The sequence below is a fragment of the Microtus ochrogaster genome, linkage group LG8 (assembly GCF_000317375.1).
Source record: "Microtus ochrogaster isolate Prairie Vole_2 linkage group LG8, MicOch1.0, whole genome shotgun sequence".
NCBI classification, from domain to species: domain Eukaryota; kingdom Metazoa; phylum Chordata; class Mammalia; order Rodentia; family Cricetidae; genus Microtus; species Microtus ochrogaster.
The window spans coordinates 11,953,337-11,964,112 of record NC_022033.1 but is presented as its reverse complement, the minus strand read 5'-3'; the positions used below and the strand labels follow the sequence as shown (position 1 = coordinate 11,964,112).

General features: G+C 53.4%; 1 protein-coding gene across 1 annotated transcript in view; it reads right to left on the bottom strand.

The window, feature by feature from the left end:
- Positions 1-1,355: 1,355 nt before the first annotated feature.
- Positions 1,356-10,776, bottom strand: part of Prex1 (phosphatidylinositol-3,4,5-trisphosphate dependent Rac exchange factor 1) — a gene marked incomplete at its 5' end in the record, with an annotated part of 154,738 nt that continues 145,317 nt past the window's right edge. Inside the window, 8 exons of the mRNA XM_026787272.1 lie at positions 1,356-2,877; positions 4,581-4,648; positions 4,833-4,935; positions 5,811-5,983; positions 7,393-7,459; positions 8,754-8,868; positions 8,964-9,107; positions 9,932-10,031. Of these exons, the coding sequence (XP_026643073.1) occupies positions 2,835-2,877; positions 4,581-4,648; positions 4,833-4,935; positions 5,811-5,983; positions 7,393-7,459; positions 8,754-8,868; positions 8,964-9,107; positions 9,932-10,031 (813 nt within the window). The remainder of the gene's footprint in view (positions 2,878-4,580; positions 4,649-4,832; positions 4,936-5,810; positions 5,984-7,392; positions 7,460-8,753; positions 8,869-8,963; positions 9,108-9,931; positions 10,032-10,776) is intronic.

The following is a 10,776-nucleotide window of genomic DNA, read 5'->3' as shown; positions in this document are numbered from 1 at the left end:
GGCAGTGACAGCAGTGACATCCCTCCCGGTAAGCACAGGGGATGCCAGGTCAGAGGGCCAGGTGAGAGAGTTGACAGTCACAAGACAGGCCCTCCCAGCCTGCTGACAGCCCCACCGAAGCGAACCCCAGACCACTGCACCCCGGTCATGTCAGCTATGCAACTGATGTTCCCGGCTCTTCCCACCAGATACAGGAATGAAATGAATGCGACAGGCTCAAAGTCACAGACACGCTGCCTCTGGTCTCCGTCTCACTTCTGGGGACCTTCTGTCTGCAGATCCCCGGGCCGGATTCCTGTGTACACCGCAGACTCCCTGGCAACTCCAACTGCACACAAGTGACAGCTCTTAGTAACTTTCCTGAAACCCAGGTGCTGGCTCCAGACGGTCAAGAAGATGCTATCCCATGGCCTGAAACCCTTGCAGAAGCCCTCAGAGAGTTAAGCAGCATGGGGCCATTTGAAACTGGAACTGAAAAGCTAGGTCACAGGTGGAGACCAGGAGGGACCTTACGTGAGAAACAGACAGGGAAAAGGGGAAGGGGGCATCCAGGGCTGGCCAAGGCCTGAAGGTTGAATTCGGTTCAAGAAGTGACTGGCTTGGCTTGGCCTACAAATCCTGGCAACTCACGAAGACCCCTTTGGCCTAAGGAGATAAAACATCCATGAACAGCGTGGGACCCACCCAGGCCCAGGCCTGTGTGCAAAAATGATGTTATGGATGGCTTATGTGGAGTCTTCTGATTGGCATGTTTGTGGCTAACTTGGATTCCAACTGCCTCAAATTTTTTTTTAAAAAAGATTTGTGTATATGAGTGTCTTGTCTGCAATGTACATCTGTGTACCACGTGTGTCTGGTGTCCACAAAGGCCAAAAGAGGGTGTCGGATTGCCTGGAAATGGAGTCACAGATGGTTGTGAGCTGTCGTGTGGGTTCTCTGGAAGAGCAGTGTTCTTATTGCTGGGCTGTCTCTCCAGGCCGTAAGTGAGGGTGTTAAACTTTTGCTCAGATCCAATGTCTCAGACAATGGGACGGACAACTGTTCTACGATACTCTGTGGACTTGCTCTGACCCATGGAAAATACCCAGGACCAGGAAGGAAACTTCTAGAAAGATGCCAATCACATTTCTCTCCTGTCAACAATGAATTTAAGAGCTTAGAATCCAAAGGAAGGTTAGAATTCAATGTAAAACACGTCATTTGTTGCACGGAGCTACCTTTGTTCCTTAGGAGGGACCTGAGGCACAGTGTTCACGTTGTTGGCTCAGGGCCACTGGCCTCAGAATCTAATCGTCTGAGCTGGAACCTATCCCATGCCACTCACCACCAGATAGGCAGACCACACCTTATTTGTATTATATACTGACTTTTAATAATAATAAAAAAATCTATCATGGATTTAACGAATAGAATCTGTACATTTAAGATAAACCAGGCTTGATGTCCTGGCCCTCGGAACCCGTCCCCATCCCCTCAGCAGGGATAACACAGGGCCCTGAATCTCCAGACAAACAAAACATATCAACAAAAGTTTACCCCATAGCAAGAGAAAGGTGGCCCCTGGGAACCGAGGAGACCATACTCCCCACAACCCAGCCTTACAGCCAGGCAGGGGTGACAAGATCCCCGCTCCCCTCCGCCATGCAACCATATCCCTCTAGATGTCCAGAAGTTGGGGAGCAGACAAAGAGCCAAGGGGTGCCTATGAGCAGCCCCCTACCCAGAAGGTAGACAACAGGTTCCTAACTCTTGTTCTCCAAGAAGTCCCATAATGCCCTGCTCTGAGACAGCAACACAAAAACATATGACACACAGTCCAGCCCTAAGCCACATCTAGGTCTGGTCACCTCTCAACCCTGATCCAGTCATTCAACAACAGAGTCCAACATGGGCCCGATGCTGGGATACTGAGGCAGGAGGAGAGGCAGCAGACCCTGTGAGCCACACCTCACAACCTTAAGATTTTGAAATGGAAACAATGATGTCTCAAACTTTTTCAATAATTTAGTTTTTTTTGTTTTTTGTTTTGTTTTTTTAGTAGAACTGAATAAAGTTGCTGATACTACTTTATGTTGGTCCCATTAGGCAAATATACTTTTCTCTGAAATTTAAAGTGTCAAAGACATAATGAGAAAACTTAGGGAAGAGAAATTCTTGGCAACACTAACAATAACAATAAGAAAGAAATACAAAATATCAACCACAGAGATGTTGCGCCATATAAATTAACATCAGAGCCAATCTGGTGCCCAGAGCTGGCGGCTCAAATTCCGATGGCAGTGGGTCGTGTTGAAAGCCAGCAAGGCTCTCAAGTGTCCATGAGGTGACGGCTGCTCAGCCCAGTGTCCTCTCCTGGTAGAGGCCTAGCTGTCCCGAGTTTGCTGAGCTGGTTAGTAAGGGGCCGGGGGGCATATGCGGAAGCTTCAGCCAGGACAGGAAACAGGCACGGTCTCCAGGAATGTGGACCCGGGAGGAATCCCAGGCTCAAAGTGCAGCTTTGCCATCTGAGGAGCTGGGTCTGCAGGCCTCCAGCTACGGGACCCTATGACCTTTCCTTGTGTAGAGGACTTGGGTGAGAGCAGGCATTCAGGCCCCAGCTAAACTCATGAGTTCTGGGGACCCTAGCAGCCCTCAGGCCTTAGGCAGAAGTATAGAGAACCTGCCAGCCCAGGAATGATCAGCCAGTCCGGGGAGACTTGTCCTGGATGGTGACAGCAGGGTCCGCTGGGGACATCTCTACACAGCTGTTGCAGAAGCCTCGGGGCACCTTGTGGCCCCTCCGTGTCCTCCACGTCACAGCTGCAGAGCAGTGGTCTAGCAGGGGCAGCTGGTGTTCATAGGTCTCCATCCACTGGAGGCTGGCAGAGGCGGTAGAGGCTGGCAAGTGGAGGCAGAGAGCATGAGGAGGGGCCGAGTGGCCGCCACGATAGCTACTTCCCCTTTTATCTAGCAGAACAAGTAACTCACGCCCAGAAAGATCCAGAGAGTGAGGAGTATTGAAGCCGCCCTCTCAAAGGCAGATCCTGGCCGGGCGGTGGCGGCGCACGCCTTTAATCCCAGCACTTGGGAGGCAGAGGCAGGCGGATCTCTGTGAGTTCAAGACCAGCCTGGTCTACAGAGCTAGTTCCAGGACAGGCTCCAAAACCACAGAGAAACCCTGTCTCGAAAAACAAAAAAAAAAAAAAAAAAAAAAAAAAAAAAACCAACAACATCAAAGGCAGATCCTGCCCCTCTAGAGCAGTGGTTCTCAGCCTGGGGATCGTGACCCGCTTTGGGGTCGCACATCAGACATTTGCATTATGATTTTGAACAGTAACAAAATCATAATTATGAAGCAGCAATAAGATAATTTACAGCTGGAGGTCACCACAACATGAGGGTGTAGCATTAGGAAGGTTGAGAACCACTGCTCTAGAGGTAGGCAAGGCATTTCCAAATGGCGTGTGTATTCGGATGCCTATAGGGTACAGACACTGGGCAACAGCTCTAAGTTACCCCCGTCTCACAGAGTTTGTGTCTGTCTGCTTGTAGCCAGGATGACTCCTTGGTTTTGGAAAGGCTGCAAGGAGGGACACTGAGTATGTAAGCCTTCAGTGAAGGAGTGTGTGCTGGGCTCCGAGGAGAGGCAGCCATGAAGAGGGATGACTTCAGGGGCAGGAAACTAGACAGGAGGTCACCGTGGTGAACTGGAGTGAGCAATGGCACTGGGGTGAGGGCTAAATGTCTAGGCCTAGACTGTCCTGGGTCAACATTCCAGCTCTGTCTGCTACTAGCTGTGTGACCTCCAACAAGATGCTGAACATCTCTGGGCCTCTGTGTGCTTGCCTGCAGGGCTGCTGCGGGGTCAACTGGGTTCATCAGAGGGTGGGCGTCACCATTCCTGAACAGGCCAGGCGGCGTGAGAGCATGAAGATGAATTGAAACAGGAAAACATGGCAGACAAGGGACGTGAACAGGCTTCAGGGGGTAGGGTTAAGCCCAACCTTAGGGGGCATGTCTGCCTCGGGCGAATGTTTACCTATAAATCTGCCGGGCGTGCGGCGCAGCCGCCCCTTCTGCTTCCTGTTCTCAGCGGGAACCGTGGTACTGTAAGTCTAATTTCCCCATTAAAGCTGTGTATATATTTTACAATCTGTTTGCATTCATTTACGCCGTTACATCAGGGCAGTGGCAACAGCACACCAAGGCGCTGACCAGGGACACACTGTGGGTTCTGTGGGGGCACTGTCACTTCAGAGACACTGCCTGAAGCCACTATTTCAGAACAGAGTTATTCAGAACTCCTGGGCAGCCACTGAGGAGTCATGCATGCTCCTTGAGAGGAGCTGCTGAAGATGACAGGAGACTGCTGCCACAGGACTGGCAGAGTCACCATCAGGGATGGGGGAGGGAGCCCAGCAGTTGCTCAGACGCTGGGTAGCAGGCTAAGCCATGGTTGAGGCCTTTCGAGTTACCATAGCGAGAGGTGGCTCACGGAACACTGGGGCTCTGTTTGGGGTGAGACCCAGAGTCTTATGCCAAGCAGGCCTTGGCCTTCCTGGGAAGATGATGGGAGCTGGAGAGGCTGGGTGGTCACTCACCGTGGTGCACCTTGGGGCATGGGGTCCTTGATTCGAAGGTTTTTGGCCAAAATCTCCACTCGGGGACCCTAGAAGGAAAACTGCTGTCAGGACTGGGCCCTGTAGAGCTCAAGGCTGAGGGGGAAGCCGGGAGCTGGGTGGGGTAAGAAATGTGAACAGCCGAGACTGAGCAAGGTATCTGGGGCCGAGGACCAGGCCCAAGATGAACCACATCCCACAGGGCTGATCAGGATCCCTGGCTACAGGGCCCACCTGCTTGCGCATGATGTCTGTGGCCTGCATGACACACTTGGGCAGCAGCCCGTGACTCCGCGCCAGGATGGCTGCCTGTTCCAGGGACACACTCAGGGTGCTCCTGCAGTGGGTGAAGGGAGAGGGAAGATAAGGACCACTTCCTGCCCACCACTTCCTGCCCACCACTGGCTCCCTTCTTCCCACTATCCCCAGGTGTCCGCTGCCTCTCAGGAAGGTTCCTGGATCCTCCACTCAGTCTTTCTAGTAACCATCACCTTCCATCCCCTCAATGCATGATACCCACACCCCCTAAGGCAGTACCATGAACCAGGGACTTTCTGGAGCTTTCTGCAGGAACCCCAGGCAGAGGCTTCTGTGAACACCTGGCTGAGGGATGGTCTTTGGAGGCTCTCTTAGGGGGTCAGAGAGGGGACAGAGGTGTGTGCCTTAAGTCTGCTCCTGAGACCAGGCTGGGAGACAGGCCTTTTGGGTTCTTAATCTACTCCTCTATCCTGTCTCCCTGTGCCCTGTTCCTCAGTTTCCCTAACTGTAACACACCAGGCCATCTCTGAGATGGTGTGTCATCCCCTGCACTGTAAGACACTCAGGAGTTTCTCTGGTCTCCACCTGTTGTTTATCCCCCCTCCTTTCCTCCCCAGTCAGAAAGACCACAAAAGTCTCTAGACATGGCCGGGCATCTCTGGGATGGCGTCACACTGGCTTGACAGTTATAAGGAAGCAGCTGTTCCCCTGGGTGGACAATGGCAAGATGAACCACTCATGGTGAGTGCCTCCCTCCTGAATAGGCTAGAACCAGACCGGTGCACAGCCCTCCCAGGCTCACTGTATTTCACCAGCGGGTAAATCGGAGCCCGGAACATGGGCACTGCAGTTCCCAGATTTGAACCCAGCCCTCCCACTTATGTGCGTGAGCCCCTAAATACCCAGAGCCTACCCAGTCCCCCTACGTCCCATCTGGCCTTGGCGCAGGCTCACCGCTGCATGCCGGTGCCGCACATGGTGATCTGGCACGCCCCTAGGCGGTAGCAGAGCTCAGAGGAGATGGGGATGAGACCGGCACCCAGGCTCCCAGCAGCACCAGCTTTGGGGTGCACGAAGGACTTCATGAGACGATAGAGTTCATCCAGGGCATTGATGGGACGGATCAGCTGCAAGAGATATGACAGGTGTCATGGAGAGGCCCGCTGCCCTGAGACCTTCACTGCCTTCCCTGTCATCCTTCTGATCCAGCTGTTACACAGCTGTCTCCCCCATGTCCCTTTCGGAGCTCAAGAACCATCTGTAGCTCCCATCGCCCTGTAAATGGTGTTTAGCATTTATTGTTTCTTCTGAGCTGGCTCTGCTCCTGCAAAGTGCAGTCCCATCTAAAGCTAAGTGAGTAACCTTTCTATCCTCTCTGAACCTGTCACGGCTAGCTTGAGTGGTCTCTCCTCATGCTGTCTTCCTTAGCCATGTGTAGTTGGGACACTCTGGTTTGTAGACAACAGACTACAAAAATCCCCAAAGGTGGTGCCCATGCTCCTCAGAGCTCACAGCCTCTGAGCCCCAAGGTCAATTCCTCACAACCTGTTCCAAGTTCAAGGCCTGCCTGGGCCTGGGGAAACCAGGCCAGAGGGATGCATTGTGGGTGAGAGGCAGAAACCACTCAGGCCCATCATGATGCAATGGAACTGGCCCTGCAGTTAGATCTCAGACCATGCCATTTCTCTATTGGCTTCTCTGTGTGGAAGTCGCTATTTTGTTGTTTCCTTAGACAGAGGACCAACGAGGCTCTAAACTGGTAAGAACAGACATGACACTTGCTCTCTGCCAAGAGGACAAGAAATGACAAAGCCTCTAGTTTTAATGGAGCATTTTTGACTTCTAAATGCCCAGCGATAACCTGAAGCAGAAGGAATACTGTGTGGATCTACATGGGTCGTGACAGCTAATACTCTGACCCTTAGGGGTCTCGGCTCAAGAAACGTGACAAAGAAGCCAGGCAGTAATGGCACACACCTTTAATCCCAGCACTCGGGAGGCAGAGGCATGAGATCTCAGTGAGTTCAAGACCAACCTGGTCTACAAAGTAAGCTCCAGGACAGCCAGGGCTGTTACACAGAGACACCCTGTCTCAAAAAAAAAAAAAGACATATGACAAAGAAAGGGCTCATGAGAAGGCCCTAAGAAAGAGCATGTCCCCAAGGAAGCCCCAGGACAGTGGTTCTCAAGCTTCCTAATGCTGTGATCCTTCAATACAGTTCCTCATGTTGTGGTTACCCCCAACCATAAAATTATTTTCATTGCTACCTCATAACTGTAATTTTGCTACTGTTATGAACTATAATGTAAATACCTGCTTTCTGATGGTCTTAAGCGACCCCTGTGAAAGGCTCATTTGACCCCAAAGGGGTCACAACCCACAGGTTGAGAACCTTTGTCCTGGGAAAAGAAAGCAAGCTGGCAGAGGCTGTGGGAGCTTTGGGAGCTTCTTGGTCTGATTCTGGTTAGGGCTGTAACCCTACTACTCAGCCCAAGTGTCCCCACCCTGCCCAAGCTTCTAGAGACAGCAGCATACCTGGTCAATCTTCACAGCCGTGGTGCCAGCATCTGTGGGGAGGTTGGACCGTTCCAGGTAGAATGCCCTGAATGAAACAGACGTGGCTGAGGATCCTGCCAACGCACGCACGCATGCACGCACTCTGGCCACACCCCTGCCCTGGGCCCCTGCCCTACAGTTACAGCCCTGCATCCTCCCTGGACTCTCAGAAGAAGTCACTGAGTGGCTCTGCTGGGCTGTATGTGCCAACTGTCACCTGCTCCTTCAGTAGCCCTAGAGAAGCAAGAAAGGGTCTCTGGCTTCAAAACGCCACCTCCGCCTGATTGTTCTAAACAACATCTCTCCCATCCCTGCTCCTCCATCCCATCCCTGCTTTCTCTCTGCTGAAAATCCCTTGCAATTGGCACAACACTGTTCTGGGTTTACAAGCCTGTCTTTATTCTCTCCCTCTAAATCCTTCTAGATGGGTCAACCAGAAAGCACTGGCCCTTTTAACCAGAGTCTTTGTCTTCTGCCAAAACCAGCAAAAACAAAAGTCACAAAGGGTGCAGGAAGAAACTGTCTTGGCTGCGTGTGAATAAAACTTTATTTAAACACACGGGATGGGCTGGATTTAGCAGCCCAGCCTTGACAGAACAAGTGTTCATGAAGAACAGGACAGGGCCCACGGAAGGTCTCCATGAACACTCTGAACAAAGGATAAAAAACGGGGGGGGGGGCTAGTCAGATAGACACAGGACCGACAGATGACAATTACAAATTGTAAATTGTGCCCTGGGTCTTATTGCCTAGCAAATGAATGGAAGCTTCATTTTCCAATTTCCATATGGTCAGAGGGGCTCTGGGAAGAGAGTGCCCCTCTCCAGGGAAACCTAGCCTCCACCTGACCCCAATTCCTTGCAGAGAGAGCAATGAGAAGGGCCATGGTTGGGAGCCGGGTCCAGGTCTGGTGAAGGTGAGACTGTGGTGTACTGGAGGGGTGTGGCTGTGGGTGTGGCTGTGGCTGTAGTTGGCTGTGGTGAGACCATCTGATCTTAGCTGCTTTCCCAGCCCAAGCTGTACTTCCCCTGGACAAAGTTCTGTCTCCTCTCTCTCCACTTCTCTCTGGAAGTTCTCCTCAGAACAGGACCCAGTGCTAGGAGCACAAAGATCCCAGTGGTAACCTCCCTGGACAGGGAGGAATAAGCCAAAGAGATTGGGCTCATCTGGCTGTGTGACCTGGGGCAGGTCACGTGGGCCTCAGAATAGCCAGCTGTACAATGGGTTAGCAGTGGCCTCTGTGCCCAGTGCCGTATGAGCTCCAGAGGGCTCAAGGCTTTGCAGGATGTGTCCTCACCCCGCAGGCTCCCTCCCCATCCCCGCCAACCTGCAGCAGCTACCTGAGCTTTCTGTAGTACTGCTGCACCTTCTCCAGCGACTGGGCATTGATCTCCTGCTGCAGGTCTTCCACAGCCTGACTGCCTGGGGGCGGAGGCCCCTCCACATTCTCCAGAGCTAGAGGGAAGGCAAGTGAGGGGAGGGGCTGGGCCTTAGGGTGCTCAGTGGTCTGGTCCGCCTCCCTCACCAGGGCCCCCAGCCGGATTGCTCACCTTTTGTGAAAAGTACAGTGTGCAGCCTGAGGCTAGCCCCGCCCTCCAGGCGGGAGGGCAGCCTGGAGAAGTGAAAGCCATCCAGGTAGAAGACGACCTTCAGTGCCTGCCTGCTGCCCTCAATGTGGTAGAAGACGTTGGTGTCTGTGGAGGGTGAGGCAAAGCAGGGGGCTCACTAAGAGGCCAGAGGGGAGTCCAGGCATATCTGCCCCAGAGTGCCACTCAAGAGAGCTAACCTTATACTTCCAACCCTCTTGACTCACAGGGGTAGCCTCAGACTCTCTTATCTTCCCAGTCTCAGGGTGGTATGCTGGGATCTCTGTTTCTGACTATCTGAGGCCTCCTTGCCCCAGCATCCCAGAAGGGCATCCTCAATCTCCCCACCCCCACTGCCCGTCCTGCTAAACTTTGAACAGCCCATATGCCCTCCAGACCAGCCTGTGATGGCCACTCCCTGTTCCCACGGCCCATGGTCCCCCACTGCTCATGGTCCTCCACTGCTCATGGTCCCCCACTGCTTTCCTTTTGACCCTGAACACTGACTCTGCCCCAGGTAGAGAGGCAACTCTCCCTGGCAAAAACTGTTTAAACACAGGCCCTGTATCTTATCAGCACCCATAAGGAAGAAAAAACTGTGACTCAGAACCTGTACCTGCACCATGCAGGCATCACTAATCAATCACCACCATGCAGGCATCACTAATCAATCACCGCTTCTTCCCCGAGCCCAACCCAGTCTTCAGGCACGAAGCTGCTGTCAACTGAAGACTTCGCCAGGGAAGCATGCCACTCCTTTCCCATGAGCTCCCCAAGGCTGACTCTGAGAACCATCCTGGGACGTGAGGTTTGAAGCACTGGAAACTGGTCGGATTAGACTGCTACGCTGGCAGCAGGGGAAAGCCAGGGTGGCTCCGAGCAGCCTGACTCTCAGGGTAGGAAGGGAGGACATCGTGTAACACATGACTCACTGGCCACAGAAGTCTCATCCAGCTGCTTAAAGGAGAAGGTGACATTGTCCAGCTCCGACAGGGTCACCCAGATGTCCTCGAGCATGGTCCGTTCCTCCTTCTGCAGGGAGAGGGTACGATGAGGACTCAGAGGTCAGCCTGGCCTGGGCCTCCCTAGAGATGCCACGAGGCTGACTGGGCTGTGGGTGTCCTGAGTGTGGCCCTGCATGAGTGACGTCCATCCCACTGCCTGGCCAGTGCCCCATCTGATTTGCCGCGTGGCCCATCTGAAACCAGCTGACTCCGTGAGCATCTGCACTCCCTTTCTCAGCCCCTCAGATTGGTCCCTCGAGACTTTCCCTATGCTGGTCCCTTAACCCCATCAAGCAGCATGACCAACCTGACAGGCCAAGCGCCAGGACACAGTCGCCTCCTCCAGCAATCCCAGACACTCTTCACCAAGGCTGCCCAGAGGGGCTCCTTCTCCATCCAGTCCCCTAGTCGGCCCTCCCCAGGGTCACACTCTTCCTTATTTAGCCCAGGCTACATGAGTCTCCAGGCTGCAGCTTCTGAGTCGCCTTTTACCACCCAACCAAGCTTGCTTTCCTGGCCCCTGCCTGCTCCCCTCAGGCTGCACGCACCTCTGCTCAGGCCTGTGCACATGCCCTTCCTTCTGGGATCTCTTCCTCAGACCATCATTCGGGCTGGCAGAGGCCTCAGCTCAAAAGCTGCCTTCTCAGACCACTCCCTGCTTGACGTCCCCCTCCCTCCTCTCAGTCCCCTCTCCTGCTAGGAAGTGAGCCGCAGATCCAGGGCCAGCTCTCTAGTGTTCCATCCTGAGCAGAGTTCAGGGAGGGCTGGCATGG